We start from the raw sequence: 25,707 nt of genomic DNA, 5'->3' as shown, positions 1-25,707 counted from the left end.
TCATCATGTGATTGGGGGAAACATTTCTGAGGGCGTGGTGAGCTCGTGCTAGGGGCGCGGATTGTGAGCCGTTGGAGGTACCATCCTACGTCACGATGTACCACAACGTCCAATAGGAAAATTCAACTGCAGTAGCCACCGTTCAACCTTAAGAGGGCAGCACTTTGGCGGTTTTACACCATATTTTATAGAATTAAAACACTTTATACTCAAATGTCAAAACATTTACTCGAATCAATGAACAGCATTAATAAAGCCCCAGTATTACAGATCATTAACTAAAAAAAGTTGGTTTAGGGTTTAGTTACCCTTTAAAAATAAATACATTTTTATATAGAGAATCTACAGTTCGCTTCTCAAGGCACAAAACCTTGTTTTTGTTAAAAATACATATATTCATCTGTTAAAAATACATCAAAATCTGTTAAAAATACATAAATTCGATATAACACTTCTACAGTTTGTATCTCAAGCCACTTGTTGTTGGTGTTGGTGTTGGTGTTGTTGTTGTTTATTAAATAGTTCTCAATATCAATATAGTGCCTACATGTTTAACTTCTATATATTTAATAAATAAATAATATCACATAAAAAAGTAAAACAGACACAATAAAACTCCTCCCATTTAAATATATATAAAGTACATTTTCAGACAGGAGCAGAACAAAAAGCAGCATGCATCTTCTCTCAGGAAAAAGTTAGGAGCTGTAGAAAAAGATAAATTTACTATAAGAAACCTAAACTGCATATATACCTGCCAAGCGGCTCTTACAAATACATTAAGATTGAATTCTGCAGTTTTTTAATCTGAGACAAACATTTAATTCTGTATGATTCTACGTGAACACTACTGTGAAATCACTTTCTCTCTCACACACTCTCTGTCTCTCTCACGTCTGATTTCTTCATCAAAGGAAGTAAATTACAGCTTACCAAAGAGCATAATTATTCCTCTACCACGTCCTGCACTAACAGGTCCTCACACTGATCCTTGGAGACTGGTGTGCTGAAATACGTGCATCTATTTGTACTGTTCTCCCTTTCTTCTACATTGTACACATGATAATCAGTTTGTATAAATGAACACACATAAACATTGGTCTTCCTGGCCATGTCCTGATATAAAAGTTGAGACGATAGGATTCCGAGACCCTGGAGAAAGAGAGAGTTGAGGTGAGAGAAACTTGATCTGTGTACAGCCTCCCTCTATCACTATTTATTAGGCGGTATGGATCCCTGAAAGAAACAAAGACCCACTCACCTTCACCATGTTCCACCTCTCCCCACTCAGCCCTTATTGATTAATTCATTCCTTGTTCATTTATTCATATGGTGATCAAAGATTCTATTTGCTTGCACCCAGTGCTCCTGATGTCTGTCTGTGTGTAAGCAAAGGTGAGAGAGAGGCAGAGGGGAGCTTTAGCAGGCAAGCTATGCAAGCTACATCGTGAGGGCAATTACAAGTGGACGGGTCACCGTGATTTCACATTCACTGTAGCTCCATGTTGGAATGCTCTTCCCAAATCCATCAGAACGGCTAAAACCTTCTTTACCTTCAAAGAGAGAGAGAGAGAGAAAAACACACCTCTTCCACATTTCTTCTGGAATCTTAATGAATAGAAGGTTCAAAAGAACATTTATTTGAATTGTTTTTGTTCCCATGTAAAACATACAAATACTGTCTTAAATGTAATGAGTCCTTGCTGAAAAAATGACTTAATTTCTTTACAATAATCTTAAAATCTTAAAAGACACAAAACTTTTGAATGGTAGTTTAAATATACTTATTTATCATATATTATTATTTTTATGTTATTTATTTTTTCTTGTTTACAGACACCTCTCAACTCTCCAGTGTAACCCTTGAATCTGCAGTCCAGACAACCTACCATCCTGATGTGGTTCCACGTGCTCCGTGGGTGGAGGTGTGTACTTGTCCCAAAGGATTCACAGGGCTGTTCTGTGAACTTTGTGCTCCTGGATTCACCAGAGAGACCCCTAATGGTGGACCCTTCTCCTCATGTATACCTTGCAACTGCAATCAACATGGGACCTGCCATCCTGAGACAGGTTGGGAGTGTGTTTGTTTATTAGCATGCAGTCTATACACAGCTTTCATGCATGATATGTCTTCCAATGATACATCATATACTGTTTCTACACCATAGCAATGTTCTTTGAAGCCAAGTTGGTTGTGGCAGCCACCTTGGTTTTGCCTCCAAGCAGATATTTTCTAGACACCAGTAGCGACTATGATCGTAAATTGGGGTAGGGTCTTAGCGGTAGTTTATGATAAACATTTTGTAACCTTTATATTCTAATCGCTGAACACATGCAGACACACTTTTGGCAGAGGTCTAATGTCTAATGTTGATTGACAGGCACACATAGAATGCTATCTTATTGCCTTAATGTAGTATTTATTGCATCTGAATGTTGTTTTAGAATGTTACAATGTGTGGAGGAATTCCACCAAGGAAAATAAAGTTGTTTCTATTCACAGACAAACATAAAACAAATAAAACAGAGCTATTCACATTTAGCACCTTTAAACTTGCATTCATTTGATACGAAGAACTGACATGCTAAAAAGTTATTGACCTGATACAGACTAATTGTGACCCTGGACCACAAAACCAGTCATAAAGGTAAATTAGATTTATCACACAGTGGCATGAAAAAGTATGTGAACCGCATGAAAATGGGAATCATTTTAACTAAATAAGAGGGATCATACAAAATGCATGTTATTTTTTATTTAGTACTGTCCTGAATAAGATATTTTACATATAGTCCACAAGACAAAAAAATAGCTGAATTTATTAAAATAACTGTGATAAAAAGTTTATGAACCATTGATTCTCAGTGCTGTGTGTCGTTCCCTGGATGATCCACGGCTGTTTTGTTTTTGTTTTGTGATGGTTGTTCATGAGTCCCTTGTTTGTCCTGAGCTGTTAAACTGCCCAATGTTCTTCAGAAAAATCCTCCAGGTCCTGCACATTCTTCAGTTTTCCATCATCTTTTTCATATTTGAACCCTCTCCAGCAATGACTGTATGATTTTAAGATCCATTTTTTCACACTGAGGACAATTGAGGGACTCAAATACAACTACTAAAAAAAGGTTCAAACATTCACTGATGCTCCAGAAAGAAACACAATGCATCAAGGTGGGTGAAAACTTTTGAACAGTTTTTGTTGTTTTAAATCTACACTGTGTGATATTTTCCCCCATCTTGCGGTGAAAAGGTATATGACCATCCAGTGAATATTAGTTTCTGTTCCTCTCAATTCCGATTTCGTTTTAACTCCTACGGTGGCCAATTTAGTCCAAGATTAACATGGCTTCCAGTTCGACCTCGTCCACATTTGACACGGTGCCATCGAGTGTTAAAACGCGAAAGGCGAAGCTTTTTTTTTTTTTTTTTTTTTTTTTTACGGGTATGTCCCTCTTTGGCTAATGTACTTTCAAGATGGAGGGGCAACATGGTGACCGGCATTCGAACCTCTCACCCGTATGTATTTTCAATGGCATATTATAAACTTACGAGAATACTTTATTACTTGAAAGAAGTAAATATACATTAATGAGCACATATATTTTTGAAAGAACTAAGTGTTTTTAGCTAAGAATAAACTAAAAAAATTACACAGTGTAGCTTTAAAGAAATTGGCACTTATTCATCCAGGATGATAATTTCTAATCATTTATCATGCAAGTGTCAGGTGTGGCTTTTTCTTTGAACTCTTTCTAAAGGTCAACAGCATCTTCTTTTGACTTTGGCAGATAAAGCTGGTGGATAGTGTGTGCTGTTCAATGAAGCTTCAAGCACCAGGGATCTCTACAGACTCTCTCCTTTGTTGTGCATGTTGGCTGTCCACTTCTCCCCCTGTCTTGGTTAGTTCGTGGTTGCTTTGTTCTTGTGTACAGAACAGCCTTCATCTCACAAAAGAACACTATAATAATGAAATGAGAAAATGTGTTTGTATTGGGACAGTGACTTACAAGAAAGGCATGTGTATTCACTACTTTAACAAGTGAAAAAGACATGGTTCTGCTGTTTCCACAGTTCATTAAGCAGCACAGCCATTTTCAAATGTGCTAATAATAAGAAAAGACTCTTGAATACCGAATCAGCACATTAGAATGATTTCTTACGGATTATATAGCACAAGCTTTTCTTAGTAGACTGGAGTAATGACTGCTGGAACTGGGGCTTTGCAATAATTGCTCTCATTGATTTCTCAATGTTTTCCAGAGCTATATATATATATATATATATATATTTAATTTATTTGATTACAAATTTGGGGCTGGTATAATATTTCTTTAATGTTTTTGAAAGAAGTATCTTATGCTCAACAAGCCTGCATTTATTTGATTAAAAATACAATACTATTTTAATATATTTTAAACTGCAATTTATTACTGGCATGGCAAGCGGCTATCAGAATCATCTAAATGTTGATTTATTGCTCAAGAAACATTTCTTATTATTATCACGTTGTGCTGGCTAATTTTTTTTTTTTTTTCTTTGAAAGTTCAAAAGGACAGCATTTATTTGAAATAGAAATCTTTTGAAAAATTACAAATGCCTTTATGGTCACATTTGATCAATTTAATGCATACTTGATAAATAAAAGTAATAATTCCTTTCTCTCAAACAAATAAACAAACAAACAAACAAAAACATACTGACCCCAAACTTTTGAATTATAGTGTATTTAAGAATATGTAAAAATAGAACACATTTATTTTAAACAGTAACAATTTTAAACTGTAAAGTTTTTGATTGTATTTTGATTAATTCAATTCTATGTTTGGTGAACAGAAGGATGAATTTCTTTCAAAAACAATGTCTTTAGTGTTTCAAACTTCAAACTTTTGAATGGTTGTGTAATAGACATGCAAGTAAAGCCCCTATCTCTTCTAGATAAAACAAAAAACAGGCAATTCCTCTATCAAAAACATGATTTGCTCTTTTATCTAAAATATAGAACTTCTATTCCTACAGCCACCATATTGACTGGTGAAATTTCTCCCATTCATTTAAGTGGTCCGCTTATACTGTCTCTGACTAGAGCCTTCCAAATACATTTTTGTACCTCCAGCACAATCACTCAAATGTTCCTCTCACAATCCTATTCTTGTTGCTGTCATTTTCTGTACTGCTTCCCCTTGTTCCTCTCTCACTTTTCTCATTCCTCCTCTTGTTCTTTCCGTGACCCTATTAGCAGCTAGAATGGCAGGCTGTCTTTCTGTACAGGGTAGATAGAGTTCACGCTCACTACTCTTCCCTCTATTCGACCTGCGAGCCAGCCACCGACTAATTAATTGTAATGTCGATTGCACAACAAAGAGTGTTTATTTGTGTCTGTCTCCTTTCAGCGATGACTCCTGGCATGGATTTGAACGTTTGTCCTCCCATCTTTCTTTCTCTCACTCTGTCTCTTTCTTTCACACTGATGAGTAATTTCACTCTCTTAATATGCGGCAAATTAAACCTCCATCGCTCTCATTATGAGCGTAATGTGTGATTAGTTTGGTACAAGTCTTTAACATTACAAATTAATGTCAGACATGACTTTATCTACCACTCGGGGTAGGCAAAAGGATGAGTGAGAGATTCGCAAGTATGCAAGAAAAGGGGAGGGCATGGAAGGAGGAAGGAACGAGGGAATCAAAGCAATAGGAGATCAAGGGGGGCAAAAGATCGAACGAATGTATGCACAGGAAATCTCCACCTCCCGTGAGAAAAGGAGGAGCCCTCTTCTTTTATTTATTTATGAACCTGTTTAACTTCAAAGCAGATTTTGCCTAAGTCACAGCGGGTGCTGTTCATTGCCATTTAGCTGCTTAAATATTTTCCAGGTTCGTAAATAGAACTAGGCCCGCAAGGTCCCCGCTGAAAACCAGCACGCTTATCATTAGCATATGCATACGTCACTCTTCATTTTTCTCCGCACCAAAAACTCAGTGTGTTTTAATCTCATTTCCTATTCGTAAGCCTAATTATGTTTTGTTAGTCCTTTGATGAGCATTAATTCGATCTCATTTCCGCTTCAGGAATGGTTAGTGTGCTGATTGGCCACGCCCCTTTGATTTATTAGTTCCAAGTGAGAGGGTGTTTCTCAGGTAATGTAATACGATTGTAATTGGCTGTTAATTGGTTATTAGTCTTGTCACTCAGCACAGGTGTTGTTTGTTTGGTCAGAGATAAGAAAGGAGGGAAGCTCGCCTCTTCGAGCTGAATCCAATTGTGGTGCTTCGTAATTGTGATTTATTTAAAGTCTGCCCGTTTGTGTCATTTCTATGTTCCTGCGAGCAATACAACAGATTGGAAAATGTTAATATTTGTGGCGGAAAAATGGAACTGTGGCACAGTGTTGCGCTGGAGGGCTAATGAAGTCAAGCATATGTCCTTCGGATGCACATATATTTTGCGTGTGTGCGTTTCCTGGTCTCTTCCTTGAGTGCTTTTCCTGACTGTGTTCATTTAAGGGATCCCATCCATAAAATTAGGCTGAGAGGACTTGTATTTGTCTAGGAAGAATGAGGGAAAGAATAGAGCGAGCTTTCTGAGAATGGGGCTTTCATATTAATGTATATATACATTAAATGGAACCGTCACAGAGAGTGTGATAGCATTCATATCTCACCCTGGTCCGTTGTGTCTTTTTCATTCTCTCTTGCTTTCACTTTCTTTCTCTCCGCATCCTTTGCGAAGTAGATGTGCATTCATTTTTAGATCAGTAAATAAAAGCATAGACACCACGTAAAAATAACATCCATCTACACTCTAAAAAAAAAAGTTGCTATATGGCACTAAAAGTGGTTCTTGGCCCGTAATCAGAGGGGAACCAATCTTGGTGCTTCGGTGGTTCTTCAGCAGTTCTTTGGCTGAGGTGCTATATAGCACCGCTACCATATGCAGAACATGTTAAGATATGGTGCTATATAGCACCAAAAGTGGTTCCCCTATGGTTACGACAAAGAACCACTTTTAGTGCCATATAGCACCATTGTTTTTTTGTTTTTTTGTTTTTTTGTGTACTTTCCCTTTGTTTGTCTGAATATTTCCTTAATTAAACCCAGCAAATAAGGAAGAAAAACAGAGTCCCACAAGCTTGTACAAAGAGAATTTAATGGTCACCCCAGACTTACATATATTCTTAGATCCATGTGTTATATGATGTCCAGTGCTCAAATGGGTTTTTGAAATGTGTTTTATAAGGGTGAGTCATTCATTTAAAAGGTTGTTTTTCTGTACGTTCTAGTCTGATTTTGTCTCTCTCTCTCTCTTCCTACTGTCATCATTGTTCCTATAGTGATGCCGACATTATAAAGGATGTGAAAAAATATAATGAAAGGACAAGGAAAAATAACTGTAAGGTATTCTGTAGTGAGAAAAGACAGCTGTCTCTCTCATAAAAAATCAGCAGTCTATTTTTTCAGAGAAGGTGAAAGATGTAATAAATAGAGTTCAATTTTTTTAATAGAAAGAAGAAAGAATAAAGAACAGCATTTGCTTGAAATAGAATATTTTGTAACCTTATAAATGTCTTTTGAAGACACTTTTGATCAATTTAATGTTTTCTTGCTGAAAAGAAAGAAAAAATCTTACTGACCCCAAATTTTTGAACGGTAGTCTATATATTGAGAAAGATTGCTTAAGACAAAACAGTAAATGGTAAACAAAGCATAAATAAAGATGCACTTAAATAAATCTTTTAGCTTAATTAATTTCAAAGATTTATTCCATCTGATACCATTGCAACAAAAAAAGTATCTGGCTAACCATCTGGAGTCTCATAAATGAACATTCTACAGTCTAATTAGCTCTAATGTATTGTAGACCCAACTGTAATGAATATTCTAAAGAGCTCGACCGCGTTATGACTGATGTAGTCCGACAGGTACCGGGGGTCTAGAGCGCCCTTTTCCCAAAGGATAGCCGCAGGGATGGATCCTTTTCATGCCTCTTTTTTTTTGGAAAAGGAGGGACGCCTTTATTTTTACTCTCATTCTTTCACCCCTCTCAAAGAGTCAGGAAGGGCCCATGTGGAGGTGCTGACATTTAGCCACCCTAAAGCAGTGAATAATTCAGAAAGAAGAGAAGTACAAATGTCAGGTGCTGGGAATAAACTTGCCTGAAGAGATGCAAGATTTCAAATAAAGACATTGATATGATAATCCCAGCAGACCTCTGGCCATGGATATTATCCTATTTTGCATAGCACAGATGAGTCTGTGAATATTTAGGTTTCTGATTTGAATATAAAATGAACCCGGCCTTTTTTGTGACCATTAGTTGGACAGCATGTAATATTAACTTGATTAATCTTGATTGATTAGCCAATAAATATACAGACTCCCTGTGAGAGAATGTTAAACTGATATCACTGTCAGTTGTGAAGCAGTTTGAGGGAATAAGAAGACTTTTGTTTCAAAATGCAAATGAATGCATCTTCCAAGCCAGCAGCTTTTGATCTGTGCACAGGGAAGTGGTTGTTTCTCTCTCTCTGTGTGTGTGTGTGTGTGTGTGTGTGTGTGTGTGTGTGTGTGTGTGTGTGTGTGTGTGTGTGTGTGTGTGTGTGTGTGTGTGTGTGTGTGTGTGTGTGTGTGTGTGTGTGTGTGTGTGTGTGTGTGTGTGTGTGTGTGTGTGTGTGTGTGTGTGTGTGTGTGTGTGTGTGTGTGTGTGTGTGTGTGTGTGTGTGTGTGTGTGTGTGTGTGTGTGTGTCTGTGTGTGTCTGTGTGTGTCTGTGTGTGTCTGTGTGTGTCTGTGTGTGTGTGTCTGTGTGTGTGTGCATCTGCCAGTCAATAGCTGCCACATCTGTCTCATATTACCATAAGGGCAACTTTAACATCCGCCGAGGCCGACAGACAGATGGTAGCCAGCATTTATTTTACACTCAAACAGAATTATATGTAACCCCTCTCACCTTCCCGTTCTCCCTCCTGTCTCTCTCTTTATACCTTTGTGACCAGGTGTAACTGGCTCTTTATGCTGAAAAACGTCATGTGATTCATCATTTCAGCTGTATTGCACACATTCTCAACACAGTTGCAATGCTGACAGGAATGTCATCCGTCATCTTCAAGCTCTCAGTTATGATTTGAATGAATCTGGTCCAAATTTTCCCATCAACCTGTTGCCTTTGGATTGCAACATGACTGGGGCAATGAACTGAAATTTGAATTTGGTCACAAAAGAAAAAAAATCTGTAATGTTGTCTCAGTTAATGAGTTTGAATCTAGTGCTTGAAAATCTTCCATTTTGCTCACTCAAAAATAAAGAGTGTGTCATTTCTCATCCTCCCATTTTTCTTCCATAAAACCATAAAAACCACAAAATCTTTTCCATATAATTAAAATAAATGGAGACTGAAACGTTCAAATAGCACAAAAGGAGGCTATCATAAATGTGGTCCATGTTGTGTTCTGTAATCATAAAAAGTCTTTTGACTTCATAAAAAAACAAAATTGTCTTGTTTTGATGCTTTTTGTCCAAGATATAGCAGTGTAAAAAAAAACATTTTTGCTCTGCATTGTGTTGTGTTGTTGCTGTGAGTCCTCTGTTTTGTTGTGTAAGAGAGTGGTATTGATCTTTGTGAGAGTTCCGGTTTGTCTTGGTGAAGTGATATATAGGGCGGTGGTTCTTTTAGTAAGACTTTGAGTTAATTTTGTTTCCTCCCGGTCAGACCGACACAGACACATGTGCCTACGCACACACAATGTGTTCCCAGACCTCCCAAAGACTGAAAATAAAATGCCTCCTAAATCTAATTCAGCAGAACAAATAAACAGAGGAAGAGGAACACGGCCGAACCCAGCTGCTTATAAAATCAGACAAAAAACAAAAACCCAGACACCATACCGTCTTTATTTAAAGACTCCAGACTTCCTTATGAACTAAGGTGCTTTTCATTGAAGTTATCACACAGTGGTTCCCGTTATTGATCTCTCAGTCCATCTGTCTGTTCCTCTCTGCTTCTTGCTCCTTTCCTCTGTCTCTGATTTGGATCTAATGGCAGTCAAAATCTCTTAAATCACAATGATGGCACACTGGCTTATAAGGCAGTATGTGTGCCATGATTGCGGTGGGTGTGTGTGTGTGTGTGTGTGTGTGTGTGTGTGTGTGTGTGTGTGTGTGTGTGTGTGTGTACAGTATATACAATTCATATACTTTATTCACAAATATAACACATTAGCATTATTATTTGTTATATTGTTGAAAAGTCAATTTTCCATTTACATTTTATTAATGTTATTGGCTTTAAAATAATATAAAGTGGTTATCACGATCGGCCCAATATAATTCAATATAAAGTAACGTGAGTTACGTAATAAGATTACTTTTTTTCAACTGGTGAAGTAACATTAATTTTAAATTTACAACAAAATATATTTTTTTCAAAAAAGTAATGCAGTTTACTTTGTTTTCCCATTTCTTGACTGACACCTCTTTTTTTTCTCTATTTTTTTTCTCTAACAATCAGAGTAAGGTCTTAATCGCAGTAAGATATTTACATGACACGAGCAGAACTCTTCACTCCAGTTTAAAATTCAGAATAATGTCACGGAATTCATTCATGAAGTCCAAGCACTTGCGCACTTTGGTCAGAGCAGTAATAATGCAATTAAGGCGTTTACATGCCTGTTTATTGCGTTTAAAATCGGCGTGCGCCACATAGTTTAATGCGAATATGGTTACTACGATTATGAGCTTAATAGCATTCGTTTGCTTGAAGTATTGCATTTACATGAGGTAAAGTTTAATCATAATATTGCCAAAAACCTATTATAATTGTATTATGAGGGTGCATGTAAACGCACTCATTGTTAACATAGCTCTAGACTAAATGTGAGCATGCATTTACTCATCTCAATTGTACAAAAACAGATTCAGTAGGCTATTCTTCAAAATGAATAAAAACAATGAAATGCAGAAAAATATTTCAATATTTTAAATAATACAAATATACTTTATGTAGCTATTTAATCTTACATTAAAGCTGCAGTCCATAACTTTTTTTGGTTGAAAATTATCCAAAATCAATTTGAGCAAGTACATAACCAGCCAGATTCAAAACTATCACCTTACCTTAGCCCGATTCACAATGGTAAGCTTGTAATAATGTGTTATAATTTGAGTGGTACTGGTAGCTTTCCGCGGGAAATTCGAGCATGGCGCCATTCGTCTTTGCGTCATTACGTCACGTTTGTATACATAAAGAAGGAGTCCGGCTTGTAGAAGTATTGCATGTGAGGATGCTGCAGGTGGCGGATTATTCATTGCCTTTTCTCACAGCAGCTGGAATAATTACATTTATCACTTTGATGGCGGATTATAATCCAGAAAGGTCCAAACGACATCAACATCAATGATTCACCCATAGTCAAAAGCAAAAGATTCGACTGTACAGAAATTTAACTCTACAGGTAACGCTAATACACACTAAATACACGTAGTCCCACAATGCTGATGTTGTTAACATTAACAATTTGAGAACAAAGTATAACAATAAAAATAATTAGCATGGTTTGATGTGATAGGATCTAAGCGATTGTTAGATTTAATCACCGTTGGTAGCGTGATTTAGCCTGGATGCCAGCCGAACTTATCCCCGCCCACAACATTTGAGTTCGGGAAGTTCGGTCTGGACTTGATCCATTGTGGAGCAACTATGCCCGAACAGAAGCTGTTCGGACCAATCAAATTGTCAGGGTGGGCTTTATAAGATGATGGACAGATGATCAACAGTGACGTAATCATCCACGTCACCAAAGAGCACTTGGGTTGAATTTGTTCTAATCCTAAACGGAGAACTTGTTCGTATATGCATTCACCTTCTCTATATCTCTCAGAAATTATGATCATGTTGGTAAGTAGGCTACTCTGTGTATCCTTAAATTCTTTTTTACAACACCGGTAAACATTGTTTACACTTCTTCCAGTTTGCGTGCAGACAGGGTTGCCAAGTTTTTACAACAAAACCCGCCTAATTGCTACTCAATACTAGCCTAAAACAAGCCCAATAGCCTTCCGGGGGGATTCTCTGGGAAAAATTGCGTTTGGGGGAGGGTTGCCTGGGTTCCTGGGTCTAAATATCACATAATTGGGGTCGCTTCAACCTGCGGACATGGAAAAACAGCTGGCGGCAAAGCCGCGGACTTGGCAACACTGTGTGCAGTTGAGTTCTGTTGACATTTGACAACTAACGTTATGCGTCGCTCCGTTGCTCTGATTGGATGTAGGTCTATCCAATTGAGGTCTTTCCTGGTTCGGTTGAAACACGCCCCATAATCACAGCCCAACAGAGCAGTATCAGACTCATATTCTGACTAGAATTGAGTATGACATTGAGTCAGGCTAAGCGTGATTTATTGTGATGGGTTTTTTTTCTCAGTTGGTCAGGATAAAAGTGGCAGACATGTTACTTACTTGTTCAGATGACGTTTTCCAGTGAAAATTCTTATTTTGGTCATACTTCCAAGACGTAGAATCAGTGATTCCGGAATACTTGTTGTTGTTGTTTTAATTGCTGAAGTAAGAGTGTTAAACTTTCTTCTCCTGTGTCCTATTGTTCTATGATCCAGAATGGCAAAACAGCTGAAAGGTTTGTTTAAGCTGCACCCTCTACTGCACAGGCATGAATTTGCATTTCCTTCAGCCTGAGGCTTATTCATTTTACTTTTGGTGTGAAAGGGCCTTTCAATTTGCCAAAAATAGAACGTCTCGGTTACGTATGTAACCCTCGTTCCCTGAAGGAGGGAACGGAGACGTACGTCGGAACTGACCGACGAATTGGGATCTGATCTCAGAGACCAATCTACTTCGAGTGTATAAAAAACGAGCCAATGGAGATTGGCATGCGATCCACGCATTCCACGCACCGCCCCGCAGCGCGGGTATAAATAAGGAAGTGGAATGCTTGATCATTGCCTTTTTCTGCTGAGGAGCCGAACTAGTGACTCGGCCCCCTAGCGGAAGCACAGCACCTGGCGACGGGACGTACGTCTCCGTTCCCTCCTTCAGGGAACGAGGGTTACATACGTAACCGAGACGTTCCCTTTCAGTCGGTCACGTTCGACGTACGTCGGAACTGACCGACGAATTGGGATCCCTACCAAAACGCCAGGGCGCTGGCCCTTCCAGCGTCCTGCTTGAGCGCACTGGACCGTCTTAGATGGTACGGAAGTCAGGGCTCCAAGCAGGGAGGTCAGTCACTGCTGTTTCTGCAAGACCCACTCAGTGTGACTATTGGATAACGCTGGGAAAGCGTGCCCGTCTCGGGAGATGGTACGCTGCGGAGCCACGTCCTTCGTAGAAGGCTAGGTGGCAGAATACACATAAGGACTAACCTGGCAGGGTAGTGCAACATATGGCAGTCTCTGGGGTGGTTCCAGCCTGGTCCCAGGGGGGAAAGAACACGCCCAGAGACGACAGAGCGGGCTCTGTCAAGGGAAAGACACGGGGCTAGCCGAGTAGGGCAGCTGGTACCGTGGAAGAATACACATATGGGGTAGCCGTGAGGGGACCGCTACATATGGAACCCAGCCTACACACACGTTTCACAAGCATACGGGTGCAGGCCTGGCGTCAGACGGCCGCAACGTCTGGCACCGCAGGGGTGACGGAGGAGCTCGACAGGGTTAGCCGTTTCCGGGGAACACAACTGGAGAAAATAGACGCACGTATCCGGCCCAGAGGGCGGGAGTGGCGTTGCAAGCCGACACTTAGAACGGGCACTTAGCGCTACTGGCCACTGGGGGCGAGGATGCGGGAAGATACCGGCTCTACACGGAGGCTATAGAATCTAGCGAACGTGTTAGGTGTCGCCCAGCCCGCAGCTCTACATATATCTGTCAGCGAGGCGCCTTGAGCCAGCGCCCAGGAAGAAGCAACACTCCTTGTTGAGTGTGCTCGCAACCCGAACGGGCAAGGCACGTCTTGGGACTGGTAAGCCAAGACGATAGCATCCACTATCCAGTGGGCTAACCTCCGCTTGGAGACAGCCTTTCCCTTCTGCTGGCCTCCGTAACAGACAAAGAGTTACTCTGAGGTCCGAAAGCTTTGAGTCCGGTCGACGTAAGCGCGGAGAGCGCGGACGGGACATAACAAAGCCTGGGCTGGGTCTGCCTCCTCCGAAGGCAGCGCTTGCAGGTTCACTACCTGGTCCCGGAAGGGAGTGGTAGGAACCTTGGGCACGTATCCAGGCCGGGGTCTCAGGACAACGTGAGAGTTGGCCGGCCCGAATTCTAGGCACGATTCGTTGACCGAAAGTGCATGCAGGTCCCCTACCCTCTTGATGGAGGCCAATGCCGTCAGAAGCACTGTCTTCATTGACAGGATTTTAAGCTCCACAGACTGCAAAGGCTCAAAGGGAGGGCTCTGAAGTGCTCTGAGCACTAGAGCTAAGTCCCAAGAGGGTAACGAGTTTGGACGAGGAGGATTTAGCCTCCTCGCACCTCTGAGGAACCTGACGATTAAGTCGTGCTTTCCTATGTACTTACCTTCGACTGCGTCGTGATACGCCGCTATTGCTGCGACGTACACTTTGAGGGTGGAGGGAGACAGCCTTCGCTCCAGCCCATCTTGCAGGAAAGAAAGCACGACACTAACCGAACACCTTTCGGGGGTCTTCCCGGTGGGAAGAGCACCATTCAACGAACAGGTTCCACTTCAAAGCGTAGAGGCGCCTCGTAGAGGGGGCTCTAGCAGAAGAGATGGTGTCCACCACTGCCTGTGGTAGACCACCTAGAACCTCCGCGTCCCGTCCAGGGACCAGACATGGAGTTTCCAGAGGTCTGGACGCGGGTGCCATAGAGTGCCCCGTCCCTGAGAAAGAAGGTCCCTCCTCAGGGGGATCGGCCAAGGAGGGGCTGTCGCGAGGAGAGTTAGTTCTGGGAACCAGGTCCGGTTGGGCCAGTAGGGCGCAACTAACAAGACCTGCTCCTCGTCCTCCCTGACCTTGCACAGGGTCTGTGCAAGAAGGCTCACTGGGGGAAACGCATATTTGCGCAGGTCCCGGGGCCAGCTGTGCGCCAGTGCATCCGTGCCGAGGGTGCCCCCGGTCAGGGAATAGTACCACTGGCAATGGGTCGAGTCCGGAGAGGCAAACAGGTCTACCTGTGCGGCTCCGAAGAGGTCCCATATCAGCTGGACCGCCTGGGGATGGAGTCGCCACTCCCCCGGAGGTGTCGACTGGCGAGAGAGCTCGTCGGCTGTCTGGTTCAGCGCACCTGGGATGTGAATGGCACGAAGCGACCTCAGATGCTTCTGACTCCAAAGGAGGAGGTGGCGGGCGAGTTGGAACATGCAACGGGAGCGTAGACCACCCTGACGGTTGATGTACGCAACGGCCGCAGTGCTGTCCGTACGGACCAGTACATGCTTGCCACGTAGCGGCCCCTTGAGGCGGCGCAGTGCCAAGTGTACCGCTAACAACTCGAGGCAATTGATATGCCAATGCAATTGAGGTCCCGTCCACAGACCTGAAACTGCATGCCCGTTGTACGTGGCCCCCCAGCCCGTGGAGGAGGCATCCGTGAAGAGCACAGCATGCCTGGACACTTGTTCTAAGGGCACTCCGGCCCGGAGAAACGAAGCGTCGGACCATGGGCTGAAAGTTTGGCGGCAGTAAGGAGTCACTGGGACCCGGTACTGGCCGCTCTGCCACGCCCACCTCGGGACTCGGCCATGGAGCCAGTGTTGAAGCGGTCTCATATGAAGCAATCCGAGCGGCGTTACCGCGGCTGCAGATGCCATATGCCCCAGGAGCCTCTGAAAAAATTTCAGTGGGACCGCCGTCCTGTTCTTGAACGAATTCAAGCAGTTCAACACCGACCGGACCCGCTCTTCCGTGAGGCGCGCAGTCTGGCTGACCGAATCCAGCTCCATACCGAGATAAGAGATCCTCTGCGTGGGACAGAGTTTGCTCTTCTCTCGGTTGACCCGAAGGCCCAACAGGCTGAGGTGACTGAGCACCATGTCCCTGTGTTCGCACAACTGCTCCCGAGACTGGGCGAGTATGAGCCAGTCGTCGAGATAGTTGAGGATACGAACGCCGCGTTCTCTGAGCGGAACAATGGCTGCCTCTGCGACTTTCGTGAAGACGCGAGGCGAACCGGACAGCCCGAAGGGCAGGACTTTGTACTGATATGCCTTCCCCTCGAACGCAAAACGTAGGAACGTCTGTGTCGAGGAAGGATAGAGACATGAAAGTACGCATCCTTCAGGTCGATCGCTGCGAACCAATCTTGGGGACGGATGCATTCGAAGATGCGTTTCTGCGTTAGCATCCGGAACGGGAGCTTGTGCAGGGCCCGATTCAGGATACGCAGGTCCAAGATTGGCCGTAACCCACCCCCTTTCTTGGGTACAATGAAGTAGGGGCTATAGAACCCCGCCTTCATATCGGCTGGAGGAACCGGCTCGACCGCGTCCTTCGCCAGTAGGACATCAATCTCTGACCGCAAGACCTGAGCATCGCTGCTTCGCACGGAGGTGAAGAGGATGCCCTTGTACTTGTGAGGCCGGTGAGCGAACTGAATCGCGTAGCCGAGTCTGTTGGTACGGATGAGCCAGCGAGACGGCCTGGGGGCCGAAGCCCAGAGACCGCACAAGCGGGACCAACGGCACCACAGACGTACCCTGGGTGAGGCAGCGAGGCGGAATAGACAGACCCGACTCGGGAGGCCCGGAGGCGGCCCTGAGTGTTGTCTGAGTATTCCAGGGTGGGGCAGAGTGTGGGTGAGAAGGCCCGGGGGCGTTCTCGGTGCCCACACTGCTGCCCCCTGGCGAAGGGAGGGGAGGAAAGAAGTGACAAGGCCCGGGGGCGTCGCACACTGCCAACCTGGCCCTCTTGGGGCCCAGGGAGAGAGGAAACTGCTCTGAAAATGTGGGTACCGCTGGACTCCGGAGAGCCAGCGGCAGAGTATTGACACCAGTCAGGGCCCCCGGTCCTCCTCCGGGGGGTTGAGGGAGGGGTGCGGACACCAACTCCCTCGGAGCAGCTCCTGTTCTCCCTGGGCTGCCCATCTCAGGGCCGCTTGCCCTTACGCTTGCTTGTAGACTAGCAAGCCCTGAGTGGGTTGGGCGCCTCCCTTACGTCCGACACCCTGCCTCCCAGATGGAGGCTGCTGCCTGGGTTTCGCAGGGGCAGAGGTGGACGCAGGGGGGGCACCCTCGGCGACAAGCAGGCAGAGGTGCTGCGAATTAGGATTTTTTTTTTTTTTTTTAAACCACCTCTGTCTGCTTCTAGGCCATCGAGAACTGCTGGGCAAAGTACTCGACGGCGTCGCCGAAGAGGCCAGCCTGACAGACAGGGGCGTTAAGGAACCGAACTTAGTCGGACTCACGCATATCTGCCAGGTTTAGCCCCAGGTTCCTGGACCACTAGTGTGGACATCGCCTGACCCAGGGAGCGTGCAGTGACTTCCGTCGCCCAGAGAGCGAGGTCCACCACCGCACGCAGTTCCTGCATAACCCCTGGGTCGGGACTACCCTCGTACATGCAGGACAGAGGGTAGTGAGAGAGGGAAAAATTTATACAGATTTTGGCCCTTTTGGTGTTCCATATTTTGACACCAAATAGTTCCATACTGCTCATTTTTCCAATGCCCATCCGGGAAAAAAGGCACGGGGGTAGGCAAGGCGATTTAAGCGTTGCACTACGCCTCAGCCACCCGGGAAAGCATGGCTGCCAACTCTGAATCTGATTCAGCAAAAGCACACACCATTATAGTGGGAAACTCAGCATCATCATTTCCAGTGCATAACAGCCCTCTCTCCGATGCAGCAATTGACATCTGTCCTCTGCCAGAGCCACAAATGAAACATTAGGTCTCCTTGTTTTAAAAGGACCAGCAATCCCATCTGTAAGCTACCAGCAGGCATGTGAAACAGTGAACGTGGCCGTCAAACTCGACGGCACACGGTGCGCTGAACGCTCAAGCCCTATGAAAAGGCAAGACGAACACCGCACCGACGTGGTCATGTTCTCATGAGAGAACATGAACCACCCACGAACAAAGTCTTGGCATGCTCATGATGCGATAGAGGAGTGGGGGCCCGAAGAGATGTACCCGGCGGGGATGCCCCACTGTAATCCTCAGGTCCACCAAAGCTTATTAACTAAAGTAGTCCTTTTCTGATGCACCAGAAAAGAAACTAGATCAGGGAATAAGGAAAGGGACTCAACCCCATTTGAGGTTTCATAGTCTGGACCGCGCATCTAGAGAGTGCCGAGTGACGCGCTGGGTTGCCGTGGCAACCCCCGCTGTCAGCCGGCGCTCGACGGCACACGGCGCGCTGAACGCTCGAGCCCTTACGAGAAAGGTGAGACGAACAACGCGCCGACGTGACCATGCTCTCCTGAGAGAGCATGGATCACCCACGAACGCAATCACACATGTTTATATGTGAGAGAGATCGTGGCCGTCAAATGAGGACAGGAAACAACCGCATCCAGAAACACACGGTTTGAATGACATCTTGAAAAAGACGCAGGGTCAAACCGTGTTGCTCTTTTAGAAAAGGAAAACCGCTCTTTCAGTGCTGAAGCACTCAGGGAGATGACCGCGGCTCACGCAGTTCAGATAGTGCAAGCCTGCGTGAGCACTCAGAAATGGAAACGCCCAGCCAACCAACAAAACCAGCTCTTTATCTCCTCTGAAGCGGCCACCCGCTGAAAAGCGCCGTCACACCCGCACTGGAACAGCAATCCTTCTCACGAGACTCGAATAACACTCTTCGTAGACACAGCAATGACGCTGTTCGGCTCCGAAAAAAAAGGCAATGATCAAGCATTCCACTTCCTTATTTATACCCGCGCTGCGGGGCGGTGCGTGGAATGCGTGGATCGCATGCCAATCTCCATTGGCTCGTTTTTAATACACTCGAAGTAGATTGGTCTCTGAGATCAGATCCCAATTCGTCGGTCAGTTCCGACGTACGTCGAACGTGACCGACTGAAAGGGAACTTTTGTTTTTTGTTATTAAAAAAGCAATCAAACCCAGCCCAGATGAGAAAAAGTAACACATTAATGTAACGCATTCCCTATATAAAAATTAACGCAACAGAATTAGTAACTTTTTTAGAGAGTAACGCAATATTGTAATACATAAAGCTGTGTTATTTCTACCTCTTTCTCTATTTGCTCTAAGGCACCCAGCTATCTCAGTGAAACCTTATTAAATCTATTATCTATTCTATCTAGTGTTAACCTTGCAAATTCTCTCAGTGGCATTTAGTGATTTGAGGGACAGCAGGAGTCTGAAGTCTTTGTCCTTAAATGTTAATGATGTGATTACCTGATTGATAGGTGTAAATTAGCCATCACACAGAGTGCCAGTATCTCCACACGACTTCGCCGACACACAGACCAGAGAGAGGTTTTTCACCATGAGCTTATACTGCACAGAGTAGTCTAGTTTTTACTCAAACCATCTGAATGTCAAAATCATTTTATTAGCTTGTTTCTGAAGGCATCTTTTGCATAGATCCGTTGCTTTAAGGACATCACTCTTTTTTATTATTGATTTATTTCAGTTTTTTTTATGCTGGTGATTTTGTCTCTGAACTGTCTCAATAGGGAACTCCAGCATTAGGGCTGATATTCAGTAGTTTTATAGGTTTTCCCTGGAATGCATGTTAAGAGTGTCAGTGTCTGTTATTTATGGTTATATTCCCTTTGATCTTTCTGGATTTCTGTCCTTCCTGAAGCTGCTTTACTATTCATCTCATGTGCGAAGGTCAGGATCTTATAGCACCTTTGCCCAATAATCTGATAGATAGAAGGACATGTATCTGGAGATTTTGTTAGAAATTTATTTTCTTATTGGTAAAAAGAATAAATGATTTGAATTGAGTTCTTACCACTGAATCCTAAATAATCAATAAGCTTTTGAAGATTTATTTGGACAGTCTTCAATAGCTTCAGTAACAGGGTTTTAGAACAAATACAGTCAAGCTGCATAGTTGCCGACTGGTCACATCTCTCTCTCTCTCTCTCTCTCTCTCTCTCTCTCTCTCTCTCTCTCTCTCTCTCCTCTCTCTCTCTCTCTCTCTCTCTCTCTCTCTCTCACACACACACACACACACACACACACACGCACGCACACACGCACTTTATATGTAATGGTATATTGCCATCTGCTGTTTTTGGTGGATAGTGCACTGTTTTTCCAACATTCAAGGGGTTTATATTTTTTAAAAATCTAAATTGTTTGTAGTATAATTGTATACATTTATCTTATTTTTAATGATAAATTATGATAAAATTTTATAAAAAGTATGTATATTTGTATACATTGTTTGTACATTTTATATTTATAATACTGTTTTCTAATGTGTAGTCTTTATTATGTGTAAACATTATGATATTTTATATTTATTCATTTGTATTATTTATATAATGTGTATTTTTCTTTATTTAGTATGTGTGTTTAGTAAATCTCCACTTGTGTATCTCTGTAAAAACTGTCAGGGCATGTGGGCAGAATCCAAATGGAGCCCCGCGTTTTGCCCAATGGCATATTCTGGCTTGTTTTTGTGCTGACACTGACAGCGTTGAACTTCTTGCCTGAGCCGATAAAATGATACGTGATGCTCACACCCTGGTGTTTCTGCAGTGAACCAGAAAGCCATTTGAGTTTGTTTGCTTTTGTTGAAGCTCATACTGTATTCATGCCGTTTCAGTGTGTTCGTGTGCAAGGCTCAGTGAATCTGATGATTGCATATATGCGCTTCCAATCAAAAGAGGATCATATTTTTGATGTATTTGCTCTCTTTCTGTGTATTTTATTGCAGGCGTGTGTGACTGCACAGACTTCACCACCGGCCGTTATTGTGAGCGTTGTGAAGATGGTTACTATGGCAATGCACTGACTGGCAGCTCAGGCAACTGCTTACCTTGTCCTTGTCCAGACCGCACCACCTGCGCCCAGGTGCCAGAGACGGGGGACGTGGTTTGTACCAACTGTCCGACAGGCCAAAGGGGTCAGTTGCTGTCTGTTTATGGGCTGTTTGCATAATTCTGACTCACAAATACTCAGTTCAGCATTATTAAGTAAATACATTAGTAGTTAAAGTACATTATGCACTCACTATAAATAAATGTACATTTAGTCATTTATCAGATGATTGTATCCAAAGCACAGACACAAAGAGCAGCAATAAATAGTATGTAAATTCTGTTAATGGATTTTTACAGGTGTACGGTGTGAATTGTGTGAAGATGGTTTCTATGGCAACCCTCTGGGATGGGGGGGCACAGTGCAACCGTGTGTGATGTGCGAGTGTAATGGGAACATGGATCCCAATGCTGTGGGCGTGTGCGATCACATGACTGGACGCTGTCTGAAATGCCTGGGACATACAACTGGGGACCGTTGTGAAAAATGCAGATCAGGTTACTACGGCAACGCTTTGGCCAATGAACTCAATCCAGAGCGAAAGTGCAAACGTGAGTGTCATTTAAAACATAAATGTGGCACAGAATGAAGACATCTGCACGTTGATTTTGGGTGTGTATAGTCACTACAGGAAGTATTAATGTGTATCAAGAGCTTTTGTCCCCATTAGGACAGTGTAATATGAAATTACCTACAATGTGGAAACCAGCCAATGGAAAATGGTTTAATAAACATACTGCATAGTACAAATGCAAAAAAGAAAAGCCAGAAAGGAGCCAGAAAGTATCATTAGCGCAGTATGAAAACAATAGAACTCAGTGTAAAATCAATGGTGCTTTGAGACTTCAAAACTGAGATTAAATGATTTTTTAGATGTTCAGCAACATTAAGCATTTTATCCTTTTTCAACAACTTACTTTGTTGCATGCCTCATTAGAATGTATATATATATATATATATATATATATATATTCTGCATGAGCTATCCAACATTTATCATCATGTGGGTGAGAAGATTTTTCTGAAATTCTTTGTAACTCCAAAAAAATTGTTGGCATATCTTTTAGGGAATTTTGCATTGTAAGGTTGTGTATTTCTGTTTCTCAGCTTGTGCATGTAATGTGGCCGGGACATCAGGTTCCCTGAATGACTGCCACCCGGATACAGGAAATTGTGTTTGCCTGAGCCATGTGACAGGAAGAGACTGTGGACAGTGCGAAACTGGCTATTTCAATCTGCAGCCAGGCTCAGGCTGTGAGATGTAAGTTTTAGGATCTGTCTGTCTGTTTTTCTGCCTGTCTGCCTGCCTGTCTTCCTTCCTGTCTGTCTGCCTGTCTCTCTGTCTGTCTGCCTTCCTGTCTGTCTGTCTCCCTTCCCGTCTGTCTGTCTGTCTGTCTGTTTGTCTTCCTTCCTGTCTGTCTGTCTGTCTGTCTCCCTTCCTGCCTGTCTGTCTGCCTTCCTGTCTGTCTGTCTCCCTTCCTGCCTGTCTGTCTGTCTGCTGGTCTATCGGACAGACTAAATACTGCACTCTCTTTTTCTTTTCTAAAGGTGTAACTGCAATCCCATTGGCTCCTCCTCTCCAACATGTCATCCAATCACAGGACAGTGCATGTGTCGAACTGGTGTAGAGGGGATGTCATGTGACACTTGTCGAATGGGATTCTTCGGTTTCTCTTCTAGAGGCTGCAGAGGTATAGACTGGGTAAACCCAGCCCGATCTGCTAGCGATTTGATTTCGCCCGGCAACTCAGTCTGGAATCCTGTACATTCATTTCTACTGCTTCTGTAATACTTTTGCGGTAACCAATCACAGACTGGCTTATCCACCTGGCCCCCTTTTGGAGGGGTTATCGCGATGACGGATAGAGAAGTGATGGGTCGTTGCCTGTTGATCACGCCTCTTGTGGTCTGATTGGTTGAAGGACTATCCAATTGCATACAGAGTCATTGAATGTATGCACGTTTATGATCGCGTGTGCAGTAGAAAATACAGAGCAGATTTCCCAGACTAATATAAATTTTTTATTAAACTAACTTTAATCACTATTGTGTAATTAAATTGGTTTACTGTGTAATAATCTTGTTGTCAACTGTCAATGTTACCTTGCTAACCAATGTATTTTAGCCTACTGTGAGTTCAGCTTGATTCATTCTAGTATCTAATATTCTAGTATTAAAACAAAATTCAATGATTTTTAAAAATGTATTCAAATTAATACATTTATAATATTCCATTGTATCTTTCAAGTAGCTATTTAAATGTTGGAAAGTCATTGTTTCTCTTTGTCAATCTCCCACCTATAGCATGTAATTGTGACCCCATGGGCTCAACCTCAATGCAGTGCCATGACAATGGGACGTGTTCTTGTCGCCTTGGATTTGTCAGTTATAAGTGTGACAAATGCGAACTGAACTACTACCAGAACCACTTGACCCACCAATGTGAGGAGTGCCCTGTGTGCTACAGTCTCATCAGAGACCAGGTGGGTGAGAGAGAGAGATGATGAAGCATGAGAAATTATCGGTTTATGTAATGGTTGCCCAGCAGATTAAAAGGCTCGCTATTACTTGTTATCTCGCTCACTCACTAAGGTCCTTTGCTCAGACACCGTAGGCTCCCCTGACCTACATTTTCCTGGTTGTTCATAATGAGCATGAATGGGTGGTAATGAAAGGCTGATTTTAGCTCTGCCCTTTAAATTATTGTGCAAAGCTCATGGGGTTCAATAATAAGGCGTGATAATCAAACTACTGTAAAAGAGTGCTTTGGTTTTTCCATTTTTTTATATGACTACTTTTACACATTGTGTCTTTTAAACATGTCTTTTCATTGTTATGTGTACAGGCCAGAAAACTGAAAGCCAGACTACAGGAGTTAGAGACACTGCTCAGCAGTTATGACTGCAATAGATACAGTCGGCATTATCGTGGGCGCCAGCAGCACAGGCACCAACATAATGGCCTGGACAATCACATACAGAAGGACCAGGTTGAAGACTATCTGCCCAATGCCCTGGAGGACCTCCTTGCTATTCAAGGTGAAAAAAAACGTGCCCTTTAGACAAAAGCAGGGCTTTAAAATGAGAACAAAACTCAATCGGTTCACTACGAGCAGTATCAGTATTTTAAAGGGTTAGTTCACCCAAAAATGAAAATTCTGTCATTAATTACTCAACCTCACGTCGTTCCAAACCCGAAAGACCTTCGGAACACATATTAAGATATAAGCAAAATAAATAAATTACGACTTTTTTCAACTATTTTTTTCTCGTCTGTGCCAGTTTCCTATGCTGTTGACGTTGAGTAAACAGTGCAGAACTTCCGCGTTCTATGGCATAATGGCGGCTCACCATTGGATAGCTCCTGCATCAGCATCCCACGCATGCAAGAAAGCTTACTGACCCCACTTTTGAATGTAAATCTAAAACAAATTTGTCCAGTATGGTTTGGACAGTCACACTTTATAATAGTTTATCAAAGACAAATGTGGAACATATCAACAAAGTGAGATTTTATTTTTATTTTATTTTTGGATGCACATGCAAATTTGTACCTTGTTTCAGCTTTGTTGCTTCTGCCAGTGACAGTCATTTTTTAGGAAATTAACTGGTGATGCAACACTAAAGTTCCTTCTTTGATACAGAGGCTCGTGAGGCCTTCATTAAGCAGTTCTCACAGCTGGAAACATCTGCCCAGACTTTACAGCTGCAGCTGCGCAGCATTGCAACGGCGCTAAACTGCAATTTGACAGGCAGTGGAAAAGAATTAGAGAAAGGAAAGACTCTAATGGGTGAAAATAAGTGTCAAGAGCTTGTTGACACTTTATCCACTGCTCTGAATATGCAGGACCAACTTCAGAAGATGACTCTTGACCTTAACAGCATGGTGAGTCTGCACGGATCAATTAAATGAGTGTCTAATCCATCTGACCAGAGAACATGTCTTAATGGAGGCTTTTTATGTCTCTGTGCTCTCTTCTTATTCTCAGATCATCCCTTCGGTTATCCCTAAAGAACCAAACAAATGGAATGCCATAGTAAACGAATCTGAGGTGCTAGTGAAAAGGTTAGCAGAAATATTGACTACAAATCTATCTTAATGTAGATTCAAATTTTAAATGCGAATTCTGCAAACATGGATACAATGTTTTCTTTTTACAGTAACAAAGACATGGCAGCTTATATAGAGCAGACAGCAGGAGATGCCTTTAAAATGGCTAACAGAACTTATTCACAGCTTATAACTCTACTAGAGGACAACTCCACAGAGGCTCATGTACAGGATCTCACCGAGAAGTGAGTTACATTATGTTTGTGTCTGTATTCATCAAGCGCATTTTGCGGTTCTTTGGGGATTGGCCCTCAATAACTCATTTTAAATGTCATTCTTTATCTATTTTTGTCTGAAAGGCTAGAGGAGATGCAGCAGTTGAAAGAGAATCTGACTCTTGAGGTTAATGAGACTTTAGTGACTCACCTGTCACTTCAGAGGCACAACTCTGAGATAGCCGCCATTTTAGAGAACATCACTGCTTCACTATCAGAACTACGCAGAACAGATGGCAGTTTCACCTTCACAGTGGAGGAGTCCGATATAACATCTCTCTCACAGATGCTTAATCAAACAAATGTCACAGCAACCCAGGATCCTGAACTCACAGAGGTTTGTCCATGTAGTCTCGATGGAAATTGTGGTATTGCTATTGATGCATTAATACACTGAGGCCCGGTTTCACAGACAGGGCTTAGATTAAGGGTCACCATAATTTTGCCAAGCAAGACATGTTC

The 25,707-nt window shown here is 42.8% G+C and overlaps 1 protein-coding gene across 1 annotated transcript in view; it reads left to right on the top strand.

Annotated features, from left to right (window-relative positions):
* Nucleotides 1–25,707, top strand: part of lamc3 (laminin, gamma 3) — a 150,777-nt gene that overhangs the window by 117,765 nt on the left and 7,305 nt on the right. Inside the window, exons 12-22 of the mRNA XM_079814870.1 lie at nt 1,837–2,070; nt 20,817–21,005; nt 21,220–21,471; nt 22,028–22,181; nt 22,469–22,611; nt 23,225–23,403; nt 23,766–23,958; nt 24,564–24,805; nt 24,909–24,985; nt 25,081–25,215; nt 25,330–25,582. Of these exons, the coding sequence (XP_079670996.1) occupies nt 1,837–2,070; nt 20,817–21,005; nt 21,220–21,471; nt 22,028–22,181; nt 22,469–22,611; nt 23,225–23,403; nt 23,766–23,958; nt 24,564–24,805; nt 24,909–24,985; nt 25,081–25,215; nt 25,330–25,582 (2,051 nt within the window). The remainder of the gene's footprint in view (nt 1–1,836; nt 2,071–20,816; nt 21,006–21,219; nt 21,472–22,027; nt 22,182–22,468; nt 22,612–23,224; nt 23,404–23,765; nt 23,959–24,563; nt 24,806–24,908; nt 24,986–25,080; nt 25,216–25,329; nt 25,583–25,707) is intronic.

Source organism: Gobio gobio (genome assembly GCF_949357685.1).
Source record: "Gobio gobio genome assembly, chromosome: 4".
Taxonomy (NCBI): domain Eukaryota; kingdom Metazoa; phylum Chordata; class Actinopteri; order Cypriniformes; family Gobionidae; genus Gobio; species Gobio gobio.
This window is presented reverse-complemented; position numbering and strand designations above follow the sequence as displayed.